At 51.5% G+C, this 23,715-nt stretch overlaps 1 protein-coding gene across 2 annotated transcripts in view; it reads left to right on the top strand.

Annotated features, from left to right (window-relative positions):
• Window positions 1–2,507: 2,507 nt before the first annotated feature.
• The window catches only part of ARK2C (arkadia (RNF111) C-terminal like ring finger ubiquitin ligase 2C), a 54,847-nt gene continuing 33,639 nt past the window's right edge, over window positions 2,508–23,715 (top strand). For both annotated transcript variants that reach the window (XM_064402816.1, XM_064402815.1), the window contains exon 1: window positions 2,508–2,642. In XM_064402816.1, the coding sequence (XP_064258886.1) occupies window positions 2,582–2,642 (61 nt within the window). In that variant the 5' untranslated portion in view covers window positions 2,508–2,581. The remainder of the gene's footprint in view (window positions 2,643–23,715) is intronic.

Genomic DNA, 23,715 nt, shown 5'->3' with positions numbered 1-23,715 from the left:
CTGAGTGTGTCTGTGTGTGCTCTGAGTGTGTCTGTGTGTGCTCTCAGTGTGTCTGTGTGTGCTCTCAGTGTGTCTGTGTGTGCTCTCAGTGGTGTCTGTGTGTGCTCTCATGGTGTCTGTGTGTGCTCTGAGTGTGTCTGTGTGTGCTCTCAGTGTGTCTGTGTGTGCTCTCAGTGTGTCTGTGTGTGCTCTCAGTGTGTCTGTGTGTGCTCTCATGGTGTCTGTGTGTGCTCTCAGTGGTGTCTGTGTGTGCTCTGAGTGTGTCTGTGTGTGCTCTCAGTGTGTCTGTGTGTGCTCTCAGTGTGTCTGTGTGTGCTCTCATGGTGTCTGTGTGTGCTCTCATGGTGTCTGTGTGTGCTCTGAGTGTGTCTGTGTGTGCTCTCAGTGTGTCTGTGTGTGCTCTCAGTGTGTCTGTGTGTGCTCTCATGGTGTCTGTGTGTGCTCTGAGTGTGTCTGTGTGTGCTCTCAGTGTGTCTGTGTGTGCTCTCAGTGTGTCTGTGTGTGCTCTCAGTGTGTCTGTGTGTGCTCTCAGTGTGTCTGTGTGTGCTCTCAGTGTGTCTGTGTGTGCTCTCATGGTGTCTGTGTGTGCTCTCAGTGTGTCTGTGTGTGCTCTGAGTGTGTCTGTGTGTGCTCTCAGTGTGTCTGTGTGTGCTCTCATGGTGTCTGTGTGTGCTCTCAGTGTGTCTGTGTGTGCTCTCAGTGTGTCTGTGTGTGCTCTGAGTGTGTCTGTGTGTGCTCTCAGTGGTGTCTGTGTGTGCTCTCAGTGTGTCTGTGTGTGCTCTCATGTGTCTGTGTGTGCTCTCAGTGTGTCTGTGTGTGCTCTCAGTGTGTCTGTGTGTGCTCTCATGGTGTCTGTGTGTGCTCTCAGTGTGTCTGTGTGTGCTCTCAGTGTGTCTGTGTGTGCTCTCATGGTGTCTGTGTGTGCTCTCATGGTGTCTGTGTGTGCTCTGACTGTGTCTGTGTGTGCTCTCAGTGTGTCTGTGTGTGCTCTCAGTGTGTCTGTGTGTGCTCTCAGTGTGTCTGTGTGTGCTCTCATGGTGTCTGTGTGTGCTCTGAGTGTGTCTGTGTGTGCTCTCAGTGTGTCTGTGTGTGCTCTCAGTGTGTCTGTGTGTGCTCTCAGTGTGTCTGTGTGTGCTCTGACTGTGTCTGTGTGTGCTCTGAGTGTGTCTGTGTGTGCTCTCAGTGTGTCTGTGTGTGCTCTGAGTGTGTCTGTGTGTGCTCTGAGTGTGTCTGTGTGTGCTCTCATGGTGTCTGTGTGTGCTCTGAGTGTGTCTGTGTGTGCTCTCAGTGTGTCTGTGTGTGCTCTCATGGTGTCTGTGTGTGCTCTGAGTGTGTCTGTGTGTGCTCTCAGTGTGTCTGTGTGTGCTCTCAGTGTGTCTGTGTGTGCTCTCATGGTGTCTGTGTGTGCTCTCATGGTGTCTGTGTGTGCTCTGACTGTGTCTGTGTGTGCTCTCAGTGTGTCTGTGTGTGCTCTCAGTGTGTCTGTGTGTGCTCTCAGTGTGTCTGTGTGTGCTCTCATGGTGTCTGTGTGTGCTCTCATGGTGTCTGTGTGTGCTCTGAGTGTGTCTGTGTGTGCTCTCAGTGTGTCTGTGTGTGCTCTGAGTGTGTCTGTGTGTGCTCTCAGTGTGTCTGTGTGTGCTCTCAGTGTGTCTGTGTGTGCACAGGGTATCTCTGCACTCCCGAGCTGTTGCAGGAGGCACAAGGATGCTGCCCATGCGGTGTCTGTGTGACTGCACGGGTGTGCGGCTGAGAGAGGGTGTGTGGGAACATGGAGGAATGGAGAGGAAGGAAGGAAGGAAGGAAGGAAGGAAGGAAGGAAGGAAGGAAAGGAAGGAAGGAAGGAAGGAAGGAAGGAAGGAAGGAAGGAAGGAAGGAAGGAAGGAAGGAAGGAAGGAAGGAAGGAAGGAAGGAAGGAAGGAAGGAAGGAAGGAAGGAAGGAAGGAAGGAAGGAAGGAAGGAAGGAAGGAAGGAAGGAAGGAAGGAAGGAAGGAAGGAAGGAAGGAAGGAAGGAAGGAAGGAAGGAAGGAAGGAAGGAAGGAAGGAAGGAAGGAAGGAAGGAAGGAAGGAAGGAAGGAAGGAAGGAAGGAAGGAAGGAAGGAAGGAAGGAAGGAAGGAAGGAAGGAAGGAAGGAAGGAAGGAAGGAAGGAAGATGGATAGGACAGACGGATGGACAGACGGACGGACGGCTGGAAGGATGGAGGGCTGGAAGGACAGACAGACAGACAGACAGACGGACGGACAGACAGACAGACGGACGGATGGAAGGATGGACGGCTGGAAGGACAGACAGACGGACAGACAGACGGACGGACGGACAGACGCACGGACCGAGGGCAGCACGGCCGGACCGGCCGGCGGGTGCGCGCGCACGCGGCCCCCGCCGCCGCCGCCGCGCGCGCGTGCGCGCCTCCCCTCGCGCGCGGGCCGCCCCGCCCCTCGGCGCCCATTGGCCGCCGGCGGGCGGGGGGGCGTGTCCCGGCGGCGGCCCCCGCGCTGCCATTGGCCGCGCGCCCCTTTGTGTGCCGGCCGAGCGCGGCCGCCGCCAGTCGCCGGCGCGTCCGGGGGGCACAAAGGCCGCAGCATGGTCCTGGTGCACGTCGGATACCTGGTGCTGCCCGTCTTCGGCTCCGTGCGCAACAGAGGTACCGCTCCCGGCAACGCGGGTTCGCGTCCCGGGGCCGCTGGCGGCGGCGAGGGGGGGCGGCGCGTCCCGGGTCCCCGGCGGCAGGAAGGGCGGGCTGCCCCTCAGCGCTCCCCTCAGCCCGGCGGCGTGCCCCTCGCTGGGGCGCCGGCCGCCCCACACACCCCGCGGTTTGGGAACCCCCCTCCCGCCCGCACCTCCCGTCTCCGCTGCGGTAGATCTGTTCCCCCCTCCCCCCCATCCCCTCCCGTTCTTCTTTTACGGATTTTATTTTATTTTTTAATTTACCCTCTCCCCCCCCCCCCCCCCACACCCCTCACCGTAGCCACCAGGCCATCCCAGCGTAGCTGTAGCCGATAACAGCCATTTTTGTACCTCCATCCTGTGTAGTAGCTGAGTTACATTTGCACTGTAAATTCCTGTTAAGTGGATTCGTTTTGCTGTGGTCGTCGTCGCAGAGTCTCTTTGGGGTGGGCTGGGGGCCCGAACCCGCAACCACGGGGCGGCCGAGCTTGGAGGGGACCACGGTGGGGTCCCCGAAAACCTTCCAAAAATTAAATTTAAAAAAAAAAAACCACATTAAATTTGGGGAGGGGAAGCGCAGCGATTGGCCGCGGCTCCGAAAACCGGGCTGGCGGGGAGCTTGGGGCGCGGGTGCGTGCGGCCGGGGGCGCAGCATCCCCGTCCCCGCGGTGACACCGCTGTCCCCGCGGGCGTCGCCCCCTGCCCCGTCCCTGCCCGCAGCCACAAGTGTCCCGTCCCGCCGGCACAGCCCCCCCCCCCCCCCTAAAATGGAGCAAAACAAAGCAAAAACCAAACCGGGCTGCCGAAAGAGACGACTGGCAAAATGGTTTTCCATTAAACAGGGATAACATTTTTTTCTGCTGTGCTGAATTACTTCCTGTTCTTATTTTGTGGGTAATTTTTTCTGTACCGAATATCCTTTGGTTGTGTATCTCCACCTTTTTTCTTGTACTAAAACTAAAGCATGGTCTGTATTTTTTTACATTACCTAGTTTCTGATGTAAATCTCTCTGTAGAGACATACCCTGCTGAAATGTAATGTGCTGTAGCCTATACATCTGCTCAGTGTACGCTGCTTTTGTTCTGTTGCCCTTCCATAGCATGGTGGGCCTTGCCTTTTTGTATTGTGTGCATGATGACATTGTTACACACGATTCCACTAATACTAATATACGATCTCTCAATAAAGAAACTAGTTTTCCTATATTAACCTAGTGTGCTTTTTCTATTGCTGTTTTCCCATTTATTGTCGTATCCTGCTGTTTAGATTTTTTCCTTGCTTTCCCCTCATCGTGAGGTTTGAGTGAGTGGATTTTTTCTCCCTCGTAGAACAGATATGGGGGCTTTTAAATACATTTTTCTCCCCCCCCACTTCCTATCCCATATCTACCCTCAGCATTAGTCTGTGTGTACATACTTCCCAGCGCACAGTCCATATTGCTGTTGTGCCGATGCAGAATTCTGGTTTTACCGCAGAACAGCCAAAAAAAAAAAAAAAGTGTACAAACCTAGTCCCTCATTATTAATCAAAAAAAAAAATTGATGAAGGGTCTGCTGCTTATTCATTCTAGTTACAACATTACACGTTCCTTACCAGACTGATCCCTCTGTATGGATGGGGGGGAATTGTTTATATTTTTAAACTCCTGATTAGCAAGAGGTAAACCAACCTGTATTAAAAAAAAAAAAAACCAAAAAACCTCCCTCTAATCTTTAAGCAGTATATTTTAAACATATACATCTCTGCGAGTGCCCTGCCCACCATCTGCCAGGCGAGAAGTTGCCGTGCCTGGGTCCCGCGGCGGCTGGCACGCTATAAATATCTCCACTAGACCCCTGCAAGGCAGGGCTCGTAAAAACGTCCCAGCTGCTAATGTTGTAACTACATTTTTCCTGCTCGAAGCCTCCAGGCCCACCATCTTCTGAATAAAAGCTCGATTTGGTCAAAAAAAAAAAAAAAAAAAAAAAAAGGCGAACCATGGGGTTGGGAGAAAGTCACGGGGAGCCTTAAAATATTGGAAGCGTGGAGGAATGGATGAATTGCGGCCAGCGAGCAGTTTTGCTGCGGCTGCAAAGCCACGGTAATGATAGTGGTCACCTCTCCTTGTGCCTGCAGCAGACCTCCTCTCCCGGGTCTGCAGAATGGTCCTGTAAAAGCTCCCCGTTTTGGCTTGGATGCCGCGAGGAGCTGAGGGAAGTCAGGGCTCCCAAAGCCAGGCGATGGGGCTGGGAGGGGAGGCGGGGGGAGCATCTTGTCTTTAATTACATTTCCACAGAAGCGGTGGGGGGAGACGCAGGGTTGGTGATTGGTCTTTAATGAGAGGAAGACAAATTCAGCAGGTCGGTGGTTCCCACCCGCTAAAATTTCACGAGGAGCCGCTGGCAAACAAAACAAAAGCCAGTGTCTCCTGCAGCCCGCCCTGCCTTTACCCCAGCATCCCTCCCAGAGACGCATCATCTCGCAAGGCTGTGCCTTTCCACCTCTCTCCTAGCTCTATCCTGAGTTTGGTTGGTTTTCTCCACAAACATTTATTTATGATTTCCTTCTCCATATTTCCTTTTCCGTGTACCTCGGTGACTGTTTGGCCATCCTGTCCCCCTCTGTATGAGCACCGGTGGGGTGCCCCCCTGCTCCCCCCTGGATGTAGTGTATGCCGTGGCCCTTTGTTCTCGCTCCATCCTCGCCCCGGGCCAGCGCTGAGCTCCTCCGTGCCTGACACGTCCCCATACACATCCCGAGGAGGGAGGCTGTGCTTCTCGCTTGCATGAAGGGAGACATGCATGCCTGTTGGGGCTGATCATTTTCCAATGTGATTTTTTTTTTATTATTTTCTCCCCCCCTCTCCCACCCTCTCTCCTCACCCCCCTTTTTTTTTATTTTGGTTTTGTTTTGTTTCTTTTTTTTTAAAATTCAACCCTTCTTTCCCCTCACCGACCCCACGCCACGTGAGACAATGAGATTCGGGTTATGGCGTGGGGAGGAAAAAAAATAAAAAATCCCTCTTCTCCTCTCCCCCAGCCCGAACCCCAACACGGATAAGCCCATCCCCTCCATGGACACCTGCCGGCAGCTGCCCCTTTGTTGGGAGTGGGGATTCACTGCAGCGAGCTTAATAACCCCCCCAGGTCTCACTCTGCAAATTAGCCCTGCTACAGAGCAGGGCTGCGTGGTCACTCCACTCCGAGGACGCCTTGGTAATCTAATAATGCAGAAAACTGCTGGGTTCATGGCAACTTTTAAAGCAATTTATCATCCGCATCGTATTTTTGACCTGTCTTGTTAGAAACACATCCTTACAAGAGGAAGCATCCCCCCCTCCTCCACCTCCCAGCATTATTAGTCAGTAACCACCAGGCTTTCATAGCTCATAATCCATCAAACTCATAAACTCATCCACATTTAATGACTTAATTCCTTTGACACTCTGGAAAAGCCACATTTGAGTCCTGAAAAAGCCACCTGGTACAAAGAAAATGAATTTTTTTTTTGGTTGGTTTTTTTGGGGTTTGGGTTTTTTTTATTTTTTTATTTTTTTGGGTTTTGTTTTTGTTTTAGCGTCGTGGGCTGAGGAAATCCGAGGTGGGTCACGTGCTGGTGGTGCTGCTGTGGGTGTGGAGGCACATGCAGTGATTTCTGTAAAGCCTAGACATCTCTCCAGCACCAAGCTGTATCTCTGGGCTCCCTTAAATAACTCCTTTCAGTAACAGGGAGAAGGATAATCCCAAACACAGACAAAAAGGGGCTCTGAGGTTCATTTATGTAAGGGCTGTGTAAAGGTCTCACACCCATCTGTGTGCTTTTAATGGTGGCAGAGGGGAGCTGGGCTGATGTGCCTCTCACATGGGGTTTGGGCTGCTGGCACAGCTCCCATCCTTTTTAAGAGAAAGAGAAACAAGTAGTGGTCACGTTTTGCTCATGCTGGGAATTATCAGCAGAGCCTAAAGAGAGCTGATCTGGATTTACCTTGCTGAGTGCGGATCTGGCCCCGCGGAAGCGTGTTATTTAAAACCGGTGAGTTGGTGCGCGAGGGAGGCAGCAGCAGAAGCTGTGAAGCTCGGGGGTGGCCGAGGGGGTGTGTCTGCCACAAAAGCCCGGAGCTGCTCTGGTGGAGGGGCACGGAGTGCTGAGGACACGGCGGGGACACAGCCCAGCGTTGCTCGGGGTGCCCTGGGCAGAGTGTGGGTGTCCTCGCCGAGCCGCCCCGAGTCCTCCTCCGTGACCTTTCTGGAAGGACTTTCCTAGAGTAAGTCTTGAGTTTCATTTTTGTTGTTGCTTCAAACCCTGCTCTGAACCTGGGCAGCTCCTTGTTAGGTGAAAGGAGCGTGGCTAGGGCAGGCACTGCCCCAAAAGCTGTAGGAGAAACACCTCCAGGTACCTCAGGGAGCACGTGGGACATCCCAGACTGGCTCATGCGTCTCCCCTGACCAGAGGGACGATGGTGGCAACTTGCAGAGGTGGAAGGACAGGGGAATAGAGCTCTTTTCGGGACAGCAAGGACATGGGCATCCCCTCCCACCCCTTTACATGCTGGTTTAACCCAAACCATGCACTGGGGCTCCTCACGTCTGAACTGGAAGATTCTTACCTCCAGAGGTGTTCAGAAAGGGACAGCCACTGCAGCAGGTCAGCAGAGAAAAGCCTTTCCCAACCTTTGGGAGGCTTTAAATTAATGAGCAAGAAATCCAAGGGGAGATTTGCAAAAGGTCTTCTCCTACGTTAAATTGTCTTCAATATCTGTAACCCCCAGGAGCAGAGTTGGTTTGGCAATTAGAAGAGGTGTGATGGCATTGCCAAATGCTGTGACTCTTAGGCATCTCATCATGGAATTTGGGTGTTCCTGCATAACCCCGCACCTCCTGGAGATGAGTGATAGCATGAGGCTTTTCTCTCAAGGGGTTTCACATAATGTAGAGCTTCAAGGTGCTGCTTATGGCAAACTTGGCCCTCAAAACTCACAAGTCTGCACTCAGCAGGTGTTCCAGCTGATGTGGGAGTTTGGGAAGAAGAAGGGGAATTTGGGGCTACAGTGGGGCCAGGGCAGGAACCTGCAGGGAGGCAGTGAGAGGGGGGACAACACCCAGTGGGAAAAATGGCGATTTTCTCCCTTTTTTGGTTGATTTGGGTAGATGGGAGTGGGTTGGTCTGCAGTTGGGGTTGGCAAAGTGGTTTCCCAAGCAACTCTGCACAGGACCCATGGAAGATCCACAAGTTAAATCCTTGTGTGGTCTTGTCTTACTCCTAAACATTCTTAATGAGAAAACTGTCTTTTGAGAAAGGTTAAATTCTCCCTCCCCCACCCCCCCAAAAAAGGAAAAAAAAAAGGAAAAAAAAAGGCATAATCACTCCTTAGCCTCTTGCAACAGGTCCTGGTGGTGGCAAGGACTGGGCTCCTGTGCTGGAGAGCTCAGCAGCAGCCAGGATGGAGGGAAAGCAAACCCTTGTCTGCTCCATGCCTCCTCTCCACCTTTTCTTAACCCTTTCTGCTCCTCCTCTGCTCAGTTTTGCAGTCTCCCAGGACCTTTTCTCACACATTTTCCTGCCTGATGGTCCTTTCCATTTCCCAGCCCCAGCTGGATTGGGCTGGTTGGCCCATGCTGTCATGGATCCCTCTTGGTAAGTGTCCTTAACCTCTGTTGTTTTCTCTCCCTCCCTTTAAAGGCTGCACAATGTGCCTGCAGGAAGGTTGTGTGTGTGTGGCTTGTGGCTCTTTAATGACCAAAATCTCTTCGTTGGCTTGAGGGACTACACCCAGTGGGGTCAGCAGCAGAGAAGTGCTGGAAGCAGCAAAGGTGCAGGTTGTGGGGAGAAAGAGAGAGTAAGGAGCAGCCCTGTGGGCTGGGAGCCTGTGAAGGGAGGGCACGCCTGCAGGGAAATGTTTGGGTGAGGATTTTGGTACCTGGGGGAAGGATCCAGGTGTCTGTGTGTCTCTCACCACATCCCTGTGGTCCCAGGTGCTGCTCTGTGTGGAGGTGACACCCCGAGGTGTGGGTGACACCCTCAGGTGTGGGTGACCCTCAGCTCAGTCAGAGCCATTGGCTGGTGCTGATTTTTGGGTTTTTTCCCTCTCTGGAAGGCTCGAGTGGTGCTGTGGAGTTGCTGCCATGCACCACCCCTCCATGTCCTTTCCCAAATGGTCCAAAGAGCAGGTCTGTCCCTAAAGAAGGAGAGCATCAGGCATGGGCACCTTCTGGGACTGCTTTGAGCAGGACTGATGGAACTGGACAGCCTGCCAAGCCATATGCCCAGCTCTGGAGCTGAGAGCGGCTGTGGAAACATTCTCTTGTCCTTTTTTCCAGGCTGGAAGGAGTCCCTAAAAGGCATTCAGAAAAACCATCCCTGGGACATCTGTCTTGTTGCAGCTGCTCCCCACCCTGGGTTCTTCCAGTGAAGGAAGGGATTGGGAAACATCCCTGTAGCAAATGTGCCCTCCCCAGCTGTGCTTCCTGGGATTCCTCATTCTCCTGGTGGCATCTGACTCTTCTTTCAGTCTCACTGCTAGATGGAGGCACTGATGCTTCCCAAGGATCTTGGGGTTTTTGGAGGCTGTGGGTGCATGAGGAGTCACCACTCATGACCACTTGCCCAGCTAGCTAGCCAGTTTTGATGCTGTCTCTGCTGAAAACGGGGCATCTACACACAAAAGGCAGCTTTCTTTCTCTTTTTTTCTGTTTTATAATATCAGAGGAGGTGCCTGTGTTGGCCTGCGTGCCCTGGGGCAATGCAGGACATTTGTCTGGTCCATTCAGGGCTGGCCATCACCAGCTGGTGGGAGCTGGTACTTGAATAGTCTCTCCTGAGGGCCCCAATCCTCAGTGAGGAGCAGCTGGAGTTGGGAAGGAGCCGTGGGTTCATGGTGAAGCTGCCTGGATGTGGGGTTGGATACCCATCTGGCAAGGCCTGAACCTGTTTGTATGTGCATAAACCCAAAAAAACCCCAAACTCCTCAGCTTTTAAAGGAGTTGCTTGGCATTTACACTGGGCTGAATAAGATGAGAATCTAGTCTGAGGTGTGTTTTTATCTTAAAAGGGGGGGGGGGGGAAAGTTGTCAGCAAACTGGCCTCAGATTAAAGGTATTTTGTTTGCAGGAGGGTTTGGTGGTGCAGTTATCTTTGGGGTGCACTAATCCCTGCTTTGGCATTTGCAGTTAAACTTGAGCAGGAGCTTTTTAAATCTCAGTCACCGTCTGAAGGTAATGGGGGTGGTGATGCTTCAGGAGAAGTGTCCATCAAGCCTGGCAGCTTCCACAACCTCCAGGCGGAAAATACCACTCGTTTGCCTGTCAGGAGAGGAGCAGTAAATCTCATGCAGATTACCACGCTGCTTGTTGTGGTTTGCTAAATCCACATTTCTCTCCCTCGTAGCCTGGCCTTTAATATTAATATCTTTAATTTCATTTATAAATTCACTTATCAGCTTTCATTAGTCATCCCGTTAATGATCCCAGGCAAGAAATTTGTCATTTGACGTCAGAAGGCAGATTAAGGGACTTCTAAAGCCTTGGGAAACGGCTTCATGCTGCACCAGAATTATAGCAGTTGGCATACGAGGCTAATACTAGGTGTAATTTGCATCTGCTGCTCAGGGGATGAGTGATTATTTTATATATTTAGCAGAAAACAAGAGAATTTCTTAACCATGAGTGGTGCTACATTTCCTGCAAACTGCAGCGTTATGAATCACTGTGCTATAAACATCTTGTTTGCTGGTTTCATGCTAGCATGGGGGCATCCTGACAGCTCCCCTCCTCCTTGGCGGGGTTTTCCTAATTGAAATTAAGAGATTCCCTCCGTGCTAGGAGCTGGAAGGGACAGGGAGTGGATTAAGTTTTGCTGTGCCAAAAGTGAGCGCCGTTGGTCGCCGAGCTCCCCTGGTGGCAGGTGAGGGTGTTTGGGAGGGCTTGGAGGTGTCTAAGGCATGGAAATGCAGGGAAGGGCCCTCACAATATTTGCTCAAAGCATCCAGAAAAGAGCAGGGTTGGAATGAGAATGGATGAGATGTAACAGCTCCAGGCACTGGTCACTCAGGTCCGTCAGGATGAGGCTTTACAGATGCTGGGAGCAAGCAGCCTGTTGGGAGAGACCTTATCTCGACCAGCTGTTATTTGTGATATCCCACAAATCTCCTGGGGCTCAGATAAGGAACGAGGAGGCTTCCTGCACGGAGATAGCATGACATTAGTGGGCTTGGGGTTAATATTTATAATGAGAGCCTGGTTGCATGCAACCCTATAGAAAAGCCCCTATTCCCTGCTTGCCACCTGCAAAGCCCCTTGGCGGCCCCAAACTCTCTCCTGCTCCCCTGTGCAGAGCCTCCTTTGAGATCAAAGGGGCACAGGCAGATCTCCACGAGCCTGAGCGGAGAAAATGTTACCCAGTGTGCACCAAAAGCATCTGGGGAGCTGGTTTTGCTCAGCCCTCCTTGGCCTGAGTGGGAAACTCCTGTGGAAACTGCAGTGGGATGAGCCTGGCTGGACACCAGGTGCCCACCCAGCTGCCCCATCACTTCCCTCCTCAGGAGGGCAGGGGGGAGAAAATGAAATGGGAAAGAAGTTGTTGAGATAAAGTCGAATAAAAGCAAAGGAAAACAGAAAGAGTTACACTCTATTTCCCATCACCAGGTTATGTCTGGCTGTTTCCTGGGAAGTAGGGATTCAGTATTTGTAGCAGATGGTCTCTGGGAGCCAGCCAGGGTGTGACACAGCCCCAGGGCAGTGTCATGTCCTGTCCTCTGTGCCGGCCCTGCTGAGGCACCTCCAGTGCTGGGACAAGAGAGACACTGAGGGGCTGGAGCGTGTCCAGGGCAGGGAACGGGGCTGGGAAGGGGCTGGAGCCCCAGGAGAGGCTGAGGGAGCTGGGAAGGGGCTGAGCCTGGAGCAAAGGAGGCTCAGGGGGGACCTTGTGGCTCTGCATAGCTCCTGCCAGGAGGGGACAGCCGGGGGATCGGGCTGTGCTCCAGGGAACAGGGACAGGAGGAGAGGGAGCGGCCTCAGGCTGGGCCAGGGCAGGCTCACGTTGGATATTAGGGAATTTTCTCAATGGAAAGGGTCATTAAACTTAGGAACAGGCTTCCCAGGGCAGTGGTGGAGTCTCCATGCCTTGGAGGGATTTAGAAGCCACATGGATGTGGCACCTGGGGACATGGGTCAGTGGTGGCAGTGCTGGGGAGTGTTTGGACATGATCTTAGAGGTCTTTCCAGTCTAAATGATTTGCTGGTTCTTTGTACTTTCCCAAGTTTATCAAAGCATCAGCAAAACCCATCTCTAGCCTTAACCTGCTGCTCAGCTCTGCCTGACTCCCTCCTGCAGTATATTGACCAGTGGTGGCCACACTCTTGCCTGCAAGGCTTTTCCTTCAAACTGTGAGCTGAAAATCAGGGTATGGCATGGATATTGGGCCCCAAGGCAAGGAATGTCCTGTCCCCATAGCACCAGGGGAGTGGAGTGCATGGGTGAGCAGTGTGTGGTGGGCCAGCAGCTCAGCTGGTGGCAGTTCTATTGAACTGAGTTGCCAGGGACTAGAAAACAAGAATATCTGGTTTTGATGATGATGATTATTTTCCAGTTCACTGACTGAAAATTTATTTTTCTGGGTTTATATTGTCCTTGAGTTTTTCAGCAGAATGAGAGGGTGGGGAGAGGCCTTTAAATGGTTCATTTGAAGGGAGATGAAATAGACCACAACCCCAGAAGTGAAATTCTATCTTACAACAAAAAACGAAACAGCATCAACTGGATGGAGGGAATAAAACCAATTCATCATGATTTTTAAGTTGAGTTTTTCATACACAAATGTTTGACTTAGACATAATTTTTAAAGTATCTTAGAGGTGAGTTAGGTGTTTGGGGAAGCACATAATGGTTAGGAATAGACTGCCTTTGTGTTCTTGTACTGTGAAGCCATCAAATTTATCTAATTACAAATTTATCGAATTAACAGAAAGTTAATTTAATAATGGCCTGAGATGAGTCTTGGAAAGGTGTGGGATGTCACAAAATGAGGAAGGTCATGTCAGCCCCTGGCCTTTCCTCCTCCTCACCTTGTTGGCATCAAGGATGAGTTTCCAGGCTGGGGAAGGGCCAGAGGTCGTTTCCAAAATGACACAGAGAGTGGAAATCCTGCCCAGGATGTGTCACCACTGCTCTGCTCCTCACTGGTCTCACCCAGCTCACTCACTGCTGCTCTGCTCTGGGCTGGGGCAGCCTCACCTCGAGTGCTGAGGGCACTTCTGGGTGCCACAATATAAAAAAAGACATTAAACTGTTAGAGAGCATCCAAAGAAAGTCCCAGGGATGGTGATGGGCCTTGAGGGGAAGCTGTGTGAGGAGCAGCTGAGGGCACTGGGTCTGTTCAGCTGGAGAAGAGGAGACTGAGGGGAGACCTCATTGTGGTCTTCAGCATCCTTGTGAGGGGCAGAGGAGGGGCAGACACTGTTACTTCCTCTCTGGTGACAGTGTCAGGAGCCAGGGAATGGCTGGAGCTGTGTCAGGGCAGAGTCCTGGATATCAGGGGAAGTTTCTTCCCACAGAGGGTGCTGGCACTTCCCAGGGAATGAGCACAGCCCTGAGGCTGCCAGAGCTCCAGGAGAGCTTGGACACCCTGCCAGGGATGCCCAGGGTGGGATTGCTGGGGTGGCTGTGCAGAGACATGGACATCGTGATCCCTGTGAGTTCCCTTCCCAGTCAGGATATTCTGTGGTTCTCTTCCATCCTGCAGGTGCAAACAGCACCTTCTCCATGGCCTTGTCTGCTCTGGGCAGGAAAAGCTGTCTGGCACGTGTGGTTACAAACCTGCCAGGGGAAATCCTGGGTGTTCTGCCACAGGAGAACACAGAGGGAGGTCAGGATGTGTAATCTTGCCCCGGGTCACCTGCAGGGAGAGTCCTGCACTGCCAGGTCCAGATGGCAGTGCTGCTACCCAGGTGCTCCTTCTGGATGGTGCAGGGGTGTCCTGGGAAAGGAAAATATTAAAATATTGCCAGGAGGTAGTTACAGGATTAGAAAAGTAGGATGTGTGTCAGGAGAGGAAAGGCATGTTCCCTTGGACAGAAAGCAGTTCCTCCTGAGAGGGTTTGGGATGCTGTTAGGGAAGCCAAGTATGTTCACTTGGTGTTCTCTCTGTTCTTCCTGCAACAAGTAATTTTTAGCCCCTTTAGGAAAATCAAGGGCCCCTTTTAGCCCCTTTAGGAAAATCAAGGGCCAAACCTCAATATCTGGGAAGCTCACAGCAGTTTTTGGGGTATGTTGCAGTGGTTCATTGTCGTTTAACCCCATCCAGCCCCTCACAGCCCCTCACTGAATCCCCCCACAGCGGGATCAGGGAGAGAATCAGCATGGTAAAAGCTGGAAAACTTCTGGGTGGATTGAGACAGCGAGTTTAATAGGCACAGCAAAAATTGTGCAAATGAGGAAAGCAAAACCAAGGAATTAATTCACTGCTTCCCACAGTCAGGCAGGTGTTCAGCCATCTCCAGAGAGCAGGGCTTCCTTCCATATAAAGGTGGCTTGGGAATACAAACACCATCACTCCAAACTTCCCTCCCTTCCTTTATATTATCTTCGCCACCGTGGCCACACAAAAAACAGCAAAGGCCTTGGCTCTGTACAAGCCCTGCTCAGCAATAGCAAAAACATCTCTGTGATATCAACCCTGTGTTCAGCACAAACCCAAAGCACAGCCCTGTACCAGCTACTGGTAATTACTGATACTAATATCCAGTGTAGGAAATTAACTCTACCCCAGCCCAAACCAGCACACTCAAGCATCATGCAGACCTGGGCTTCCTTATCCTTCCTTATCCACAGCCCAGCATCTCTCACTGGACCTTTTCCTATTAGGAACTGAGCCATGAGGGAGGTCTTTTCCCCCTGGGCTGACCTTGGCACTGTCAGACTCTGTCTCTCTGTAGACTCAACTTCTGCTGCTCCTCAGCTAATGCCTTCTGAGCCTGGTTGTGTGCTGGATGAGTAGTGTGAGAATCAAGGAGTCATCTGAGCTGGAAGGGACCCACAAATCAAGTGGGATCATCAAATCCACAGCCTGGCCTTGCACAGACACCCAAACATTCCCACCCTGGGCATCCCTGGCAGGGTGTCCAGAGGCTCCTGGAGCTCTGGCAGCCTCGGGGCTGTGCCCATTCCCTGGGGAGCCTGGGCAGTGCCAGCACCCTCTGGGGAAGAGCCTTTCCCTGGTATCCAACCTGTCCCTCCTGCTAGCCAGCACTACTCTTGGCATTACCTTCACTAGACTTCTCCACCTTTACCTGGCTCGTTTCCCACCCTGTGTTACAATACCTGCTGTGCTTTCCCTTGTGGATGCAAGGGGTTTTTTGGACTTGCTCCTTCCTCACATTCCTCCTCCAAGCACCAACACCTCCCTCGTGGCTGGTGTTGGCTCTGGGACCCAAACCTGCTGAAAACATTTGAGATACTTTAGCACTGGCCTGGTGTTGGTGTAGGGGAGGGTAAGGCACTGCTCTCCATGTGTCCAGAGCTCCCTGAGAGCTCCGTGTGGGCTGAAGGGATGAGAAGGCTGAAGGGATGAGTAGGCTGAAGAACAAGCCCTGTCCTCTGGCCGCTGCCCTGGGGGATGTCTGTGATGGATGGTGTAATAAGTGGTGTTGGGAACACGGAGCTGGGCAGATCTCTCTCATAACTAGCTTTAAAGAGCAGCCACGTTCATTGTTTGGCCAGGAGAAAGGAACATCGTGGTGTGGTGCCAAGTGGGCTCTTGGTACACATCCCTCTTCCAGTTTCACTTCCAGAAAACACTGCTTGTGGTGGGGGTGGTGGTTTTGATGGATGCTGTGCAGAAAGTCCTGTGCTAAAGGGCTGCTGCTCTTTCACAGAACAGGGAGCACTCTCCTCTCCCCCACCTCCTCTTTTTGCTGCAGTGGCACAACTGCTCACAGCTTTCTGGCCCTGTGATGGGAGTGGGGAAGCAGCAAGGGCCCCTTCCCAATGCCCTGCAATTTACATGGGAAACAGGGATGGACATGCTCTGCAGAAACCCAGCTGGCTGCAGCATTCCCTTCAGGGAGAGGTGACATCCAGGCCAGCACGAGGGGCAAAGGGCATCAGAGAGGTGCCAGGGCCTGGCAGCAGGGTGGTGCAGGGCAGGAGAGATGCACCAGGGCACCCACAAGCCCTGCTTGGAGCTGCCACCACTGCAGAGGCCCTGGGGTGTCCTCTTTGAATGCAGCCTGTTGGAGGTAAGTTAGTGGAGCAGGTGGGTGTGCAGAGAGGACACCCTGCCCCTGAGCCAAAGTGCTCCTCTCCAGCCCATGAACAGTCCCAGATCCTGCTTGCTGTTGAGGTTTTTCACCCCCAAAAGAGAACAAGCCCTTTTCTAGTGATGCCATGATGTGCACACTTTGCTTCACACCAGGGAGCTGGAGCTTTGGGAAAGCCAACAAATAATAACGAGACTTCGAGACTAAAAGAAAAAAAAATGAAAGAAAGAAAACAGATGAAAGCCCAAACACTTCCAGCATGGTGGAAATGTGAAGTGTTGGCAAAGGTTCAGGCACCAAAAAGCCCATGGAAAGTGATTTGTTGCTATCAACACCCGTGGTGAGTGATCTGCTCCCCATGTGTGAGTTTGGGGTTGGGTGAGTGCAGCCCATCAGCTCTAGGAGCTGCTTTTTCTGTCAGGGCATACCACCTGCCTGGGGGAGAAAGGTATCTCTCTGCAAAGAGCAGGGCTTAAAATTCCTAGGAAGTTTTCATCTCTGGGAGGGATTTTAGCTGAGCTCTGTTGTGGAAGTGCTGGGTGATAGGGGAGGATAACACAGAGAGAGAATCTCAGGAAGTTCTTAGGGCAGCAGGTGATGGACTAGAAGGTCAAGGAAAAACAGCAACACACAGAGAAATCCCACACTGGTCTGGGGCTGCTTGGTGAGGCAGCTTGGTGGTGGTCAGGACTGTGGGTCTCCACCTCCAGGGTGGGGTGGAGGAGGTTGTTGGGTGGTTCCTGCAATATTGAGAGGAAAGGAGATCTTTGTCCAGCCTGCTGAGCTGCTCTGCAGGGCTGGGCACCTTTCTGAATCAGCCCCCCCTTGTCTTGGAGAAAATGGGGCACTCAGGAGCATGTCTGAGCTCAGGGGTCCCCGAGGAGGTTTGCTGTCCACACAGCTTTTTTTGTTGCTGTAAAAAGTAGGGGTGAGCCCACTGCAAAATCATAGAATCCTTAAAGCTGGGGAAAATCCTCCAGGATCATGGAGTCCAACAATTTCCCCAGCACTGCCAAGGCCACCACTGACCCATGTCCCCAAGTGCCACATCCACAGGGCTTTCAAACCCCTCCAGGGATGAAGACTCCACCACTGCCCTGGGCAGCCCATTCTAAAGTCTGACCTGAAAATTTCTTCTTTCAGCAAAGAATTATTTTCTTAATATCCAATTTAAACCTCCCCTGCCACAACCTGAGGCCGTTTGCTCCCATGCTGAATGTACAAAAAAGTCAGGAATTAGGATTTTGCCCACCAGCTTCCTGGGTGAGGGTATTCAGGGCTTGGGGACAGCCAGCAGACACCTCTTCAGGGCTTGATGTTTGCAGACTTGCCAAATGTTGGGCAGTTTCTGAGCCAGCCCAGATCTCCTAACTGGGAGCTCAGATTGATTTGCTTGCTCAAAATGCTTCTTCTGAATGGAGGAGAAGGGTTGGATGCTTTGTAGTCCATCACTCTCAAAAGCACCAGAAAGATTTTAGAAATTCAGTGTGGCTCATCTGATGTTCTAGAGGCGCCAGCCTTTAATTAAACATCACTGAGAAGTTCAGATCCCAAATTTAATTCCTTTTTGTATATAACTGAGAGTTCTGAGGTGTCAACAGGTTTTGTGTCTTGAACAGATGTTACTTTTTTCCCCTCAGAGCTGGGTTTAATCTGAAATACTGCTTTGTAATTGCTGCTTCTCTCTCCTCTACTTGATATCTGCCAGAAGCCCCATCCAGTGGATATTACATGGGTTAGTGTTATTTGTGCTCTATTATTTCCACCCAGGCAGAAGTCTTCTCCTGGGTTCAGCTGTTAGCACTGGGGAAAAAAACTCTTGTAATCTTTTTCTGCTCTCTCTAAAGGTCCAGTTACATTGTGAACTGACAGCATAAGTGGAAAATCTAGGATTATTTTCATTACGTTTTTTGATCTGTCCCAGCTGTCCCATAAGGAGTTGAGTAAGAAGAACATTTTCAAGAGGAAATTTTTTTTATGCTGAGGGGGGTGGGCAGGCCCTGGCACAGGGTGCCCACAGCAGCTGTGGCTGCCCCTGGATCCCTGGAAGTGTCCCAGGACAGGTTGGATGGGGCTTGAAGCCCTGGGCTAGTGAAAGGTGTCCCTGCCCATGGTAGGGGGTGGAGCTGGATGAGCTTTAAATGATGTCCCTTCCAAACCCAAACCCTTTTGGGGTTCTATGACCCAAACCACCATGGGTGGGGTCCAAGGCCAAATATCTGTGCCCAGCACTGGAGCAGAACCCAGTTCTTCCCAAAGTGCTGGACGTGCTCCTGGTTACCCAAAGATCCTCGTGTGGTTCAGGTGGGTGTGGGCACAGTGTGCTGACCCCCAGCTCTGCAGATCCCCCTCAGAATCTCTGGGAATGCAGATTCCTAAGGCTGAGCAAGAGCTTTGGATCTCCCACCTTCATTTCTCCACCTGTGCAATGCACCAGTGACTGTCTCTCAGGGTGTGAAATTCAGGGAACAGGGAAATGCAGGTGATTCTGCTCCTTTGCATGTAAAATTCATGGGTAAATGTAAACATGAGTGAGAAAAGCAGATTTCTGTCTCATACCCTCCTTTCTGTGGTCACTCTTGAGGAAGTGTGTTACAGGAGATGTTGGAGGATTGTATTTAGCCATAAAAACTTGATCAGATGTCTCTGCCTTCTTCAGGAAACAGCTCTGGAAATGAAACAGAAATCTGACAGAGCTGAGACTTTTGAAAGGAAAATGAAAACCTCAATTTTTTCTTAATGTCAAAGACACGAATAAGTACTACTTTTTAAATAATAACTTTAACATTATTTAGTTAAAATCAAGGGGAGACACTTTCACAAGGTCACTCATTGCAGCACTGGGAAGAGAGATTCACACCCCTTCTCCTCTAATGAAATCTGTTTAAAAAATACTTATTTGGGTGAAAATCTCTCTGGTGACACTACCTCTACAACTTCCTTATGTGGCTGCTCTGATCAATAGGTTTTCCTTCCCTGACAGACCTTGAAAAATTTTCAAGTCCAACAGCAACTTTTTTCAGTGCCACCTGATACAGGTCTGTGGGGATTTGTGGCCACTTCTGCATAGCAGGGGATTTGTCAAAGTGAATCAGATCTGGAGTCACTGAGAGGGCATTAATGTGAAATGTTGGTTTTGCAGTTGCTTTAATGGGCACAACTGCACTATTAAACTGATAGGGCTGTGTTTAGCTGTTGTATGTATTTGTGGGGAATAAATGTTTTTCTTTAGGAAGGGTCAGTTCTACAGAGTAAAAGAGCTATCACAAACCTCCCAAATGCCTCAGCAATAGCAATGTGACAACTCACAGCCTGAAACCCAGACTCCTCGTGCTGTGGTAGTGCCTCAAAGTCCTGTTTCACCCTCTTCCCTGTGTCCTCTTCTTCACCCCAAGGGAATTTTTGGAGTATCTCTCAAACAATGGTGCTGCTCAGACACCTTCCACTCTCCCAGGTTGCTCCAAGCCCCATCCAGCCTGGCCTTGGGCACTTCCAGGGATGGGTTAGCCACAGCTGCTCTGGGCAGCCTGTGCAGGACCCTCTGAGATGTGGATCTAGAGGAAGCTGCAGCCTGGACTGTTCTGGTAGGGACATGAGCTGGCTGCACCCTTGGGTTGGAGTTTGTTGTGCTAAAGGGGGTAGGAAAAACCATTTTCTGATAACTTTGTAGGTCTCCTTTGCCCAAGGGTGAGAGCAGCCAGCCATTCAGCTGCAAAGCAGGGAGCTGCACGTGTTTTTGGCCATGGTGCAGTGCTGCAGTGGGTCAGGAAGGTGCCAGCAAGGTGCTGGGGAGGACACCTCTGTTGCTCATGACTCCTCCAATGCCCAGAGTCCAGCAGCAGGGAGGCTCTTGTAGCATCCTTGGATCCTCTGAGTCCTCTTTGTGGTGGGCAATGGGTTAAAAAACCTTTAACCTCGCTCACAAAGTGAGTGTAGAATCATACCTGGGGGAGAGGGCTCGAAGCTGAGGTAGAACAACCCAGCTGAAATGTATTTCTTGCTCTTGGGAATTTTTTTGGTAGGGTTTTTTGTGCATTTTTTTTCTCCCTTTCCTCTTGGCTCTATCTTTCAAATTGCAGCTCATGAAGATTTGTCACAGGTCAGGAAGACTTAAGCCATGATTTGCAGAAGATGAATGGAATTTTAAAATCAATTTAGTGGTCCCCAGTGTCAGTGGGGTGCCAATCACCACAGGCTGGCACTGCCCAGTTCCTCTGCTGCTATCATTAGGAGGCAAGAGCAGCATTCATTACAGAGAGGCTGAGCCTGGCTGCCTGCTAATGGAATTGAGCTGCCTGACCTTAATGTGTGCCTGATATTTAATTTGAAATTTCTGTGGACACCAGCAGGCTGCAACAGAAACAATACAGGCCCAGCAATGCAAAGCCTTAGCGCTGGAGAAGACAGCAAAGTAAATTAAATTTGGTAATTAGTAAAAATCCTTGGGGCCTAGAGGTCACATGTGGAAGAGCAAAAAAAAAGTGTATTTTTCTTTCCACTGGCAGCTGGACAGGTTCCTGGTAGGATCTTGTGTGATGCAGGGAGGAGTGTGATGCAGGTTGTTTGTCCTGGACTGGTGGGAAATTTTGGGATGCTCTTGGCCCCACTTGGATGGGTCCCTCAAAATGAGAAAGGGATTGAGGGGCTGGAGCGTGTCCAGGGCAGGGAACGGGGCTGGGAAGGGGCTGGAGCCCCAGGAGAGGCTGAGGGAGCTAGGAAGGGGCTCAGCCTGGAGCAAAGGAGGCTCAGGGGGGACCTTGTGGCTCTGCACAGCTCCTGCCAGGAGGGGACAGCCGGGGGGTCGGGCTGTGCTCCAGGGAACAGGGACAGGAGGAGAGGGAATGGCCTCAGGCTGGGCCAGGGCAGGCTCAGGATGGGATATTGGGGAAAATCCCTCCATGGAAAGGGTTGTCCAGGCCTGGCACAGCTGCCCAGGGCAGTGTTGGAGTCCCCATGCCTGGAGGGATTTAGAAGCCACATAGATGTGGCACCTGGGGACATGGGTCAGTGGTGGCCTTGGCAGTGCTGGGGAATGGACGGACTCTGTGACCTTAAAGGGCTTTTCCAACCTAAAATGATTCTGTGCTTCCAGCCTCAGAGCCATCACCACCCCCTCCTGTTTATTTGTTTTGTTGGCCTGTCACCCCGAGGCCCTCACCCCGGGGGTCTCTCCTGGTGCACCCATCACCTCACGGCGCCCTGCCGTCCCCATCCGGCCTCGGCGCTGTCACCAGCTGAAGATCCATGTGTGCCCTGCAATCCAAATCCTGTGGTCACCCCTCATCCTCGGTGCCTGGCTGCAGGCCTTGCGCCGCGGGGCCTGCAGGCCGCGGGTGCACTGGATAGGACACACCTGGATCTGCTTTGGGATGCTTCCTTGGCGAGGCTGTCCGCAGCCGGGAACATCCGTGCAGCTGAGTCACCAGCTAGGCTGGCTGGGGAATGTTTTCCTCTCCTCCTGTGGGATTTTCAAGGCACACAAACCTCTGCCTTTGGCTCTGGGCTTTGGGCTTCTCCTGGGGCCCAGCACTGAGAAATTTCTGCCCTGCAAGTGCCAAAGATAACAGGTATGAGTAGGTCTGCAGTGACCACGGCCAGGTTTGTGGTCCCCTCTCTTCCTTGTGGTCCCCTTTCTCCCCTTGTCCCATTGCAACAGGGTTCTCAGCATAAGGACCTTGCCAGAACAAAACAAAGCTGGAGAATGAGCCATTCCAGCTGTTTGGCTCCTCAGTCTGGAACAGATGAAGGTGTCTCTCTGGGAGCAGAAGGAGGGAAGCTCTGGGCTGGCACAGGGCCAGATAAAATATTCCTGGTATTCTATTTGGATGTTAGGAAAAAATTGTTCTCTGATAGGGTTGCTCAGGGAAGTGGTGGAGTCACCATCCCTGAAAGTGTCCAAAAAAAATGTGGCTTTGGCACCTGGGGGACATGGTTTAGTGGTGGGTTTGGCAGTGCAGGGGAAATGGTTGGACTCAATAATCTTAGAGGTCTTTTCCAACCTAAACAATTTCATGACTCTACAAAAGATCAGATTACTATTTCCTAAATGCCTCAGGAAATCTAGGGCCATGACACTGTAATAGGTCCTTTGGGAAGGAAATGTCTCCATAAGAAGCAGGAGCGAGATACATGGATAAAAGATGAGCTATCTTACAGTCTGTAAATGTGCTGCCCACCTCTGTGGGGCTGACCCAGTGCCCTCCAGATGCATCTTCCCACTCCTGGTCGTGTGTGTCCGTGGTTTGCAGGGCAGAAAATTGCCTGCTGCTGGGAAAAAAGAGTGCAAATAAGGCAGATATAGGGTATCTAGGCTGCTCCTGATAGAAACTCAGCCCTGTTTGTGTTTGGATATGACACACAAACTTACTGTCATGGAAGTGGTAACACTGTCATGGGAGCCCTGGGAGGGTGATATCTGAAAATCGTGGAATCATAGGATGGTTTTGGAAGGGAACTTACAGTTTATTTAGTTTCAGCCCCTGCCATGGGTAGGGACACCTTATAGCAAATCAGTTTACTCAAAGCCGCATCCAGCCTGGCCTTGGACATGAGGGGATGAACAGAAAATGCTCTGCAGGCCTTGGATAGCCAAAGGGGGAAAAGTGGCTTTGATCCTCAAAGCATCAGCAAGAGTGGCAAGGGGACAGCATGACAGCAGCCTGCCCTTGTACAGACATCTTTCCATGGGACACATGCATGGGGGGAATCTGGCCCTGGATCCACCACCCACTGGTTCTGCTGGCCAGGACAGCTCTGCCCTCTGCCCCATCCCCATCCCCTCTGTGAAACAGGGCACAGCCACCAGCCCTGGTTCTCACTGCACTTTGCCACCCTCCCTCTGTGCCATTTAAGCAGAGAAACAGCTAATTTGTGTGTGCAGTGGTTTGCCTTGCCATGGCACGAAAAGCCTGCTTGAAGGCCCTGCAGAGGAACCGAAATCAAACAAATTTCAGATGGTCTCGCAAATGAAGCTGAAAGGTCACAACAGTATCAAGCTGGAGGTTGCGTGTGGTGCTGCAAGCCTCTGCTAAATATCAGCCAGAGATTAGTCCATCCTCTCTGAAAGGCCAAGAGCTACACAGGCTCTGAGTGCCTCCTGCCACACGTCCAGGCTCACAGCATCTAAAAATGCCACACGCCCCTGTGGGAGAGAGACACAACTTCAGGGACAGAAAACTCAAGGGAAAGCATCAGCCCGCTGAGGTGTGTGAAACTGAGTTTGGAAAATCCTTAGATTTTTTTAATTTTTTCCCTTGAAGCCAAAAGGGACTTGTAGATCATGTGGCTGGTGCTAATTAATCTGGCCTTGTGCCGAGCATTGTCATGGCAGTTTAATCAGCAGCTGTGAAGCGGAGCGCTGTCCGTCTGCCAGCCTCCAGCCCCAGCCTGCCGACACCAAGGGACATCTCTCTGCTAGGCACATCAAGGCATCCTGCATTTGTTTGAGAATCTTTTGAAGGTCTTTTAAAGGCTTCACCTGACATCAGAGTTGTCAGTACAGGAGCTGTGCCGGCCAGGAATTTCATCAGGGAAAAGCAGTGTCAAACATCAGTTTAACCAGGGGTCAGGCGCTGGTGGAAAGAGCTCAACAGGGCTGCAGGCTTCTCCCCGAGGCCACCAACCTTCTCCTCACAGCGTTGTTCCAATTAAATGGCAAATCCCTTGGCTCTGTCATGGGTGGATGGTCTCACTTCATTCATTCCACCACTGTCCAGTTTCTGGTGACTTATATTGGGTCTCCCACAAACTCCAGAGAACCAAGACCAGGAGTTTGAGGAGCAGCTGAACCTCACACCTACTAAACCCACTAAAAGCACATT

The sequence above is a fragment of the Passer domesticus genome, chromosome Z, assembly GCF_036417665.1.
Source record: "Passer domesticus isolate bPasDom1 chromosome Z, bPasDom1.hap1, whole genome shotgun sequence".
In the NCBI taxonomy this organism is placed as follows: Eukaryota; Metazoa; Chordata; class Aves; order Passeriformes; family Passeridae; genus Passer; species Passer domesticus.
Note: the sequence above shows the minus strand (reverse complement) of the source record. Positions and strands in the feature narration are given on the sequence as shown.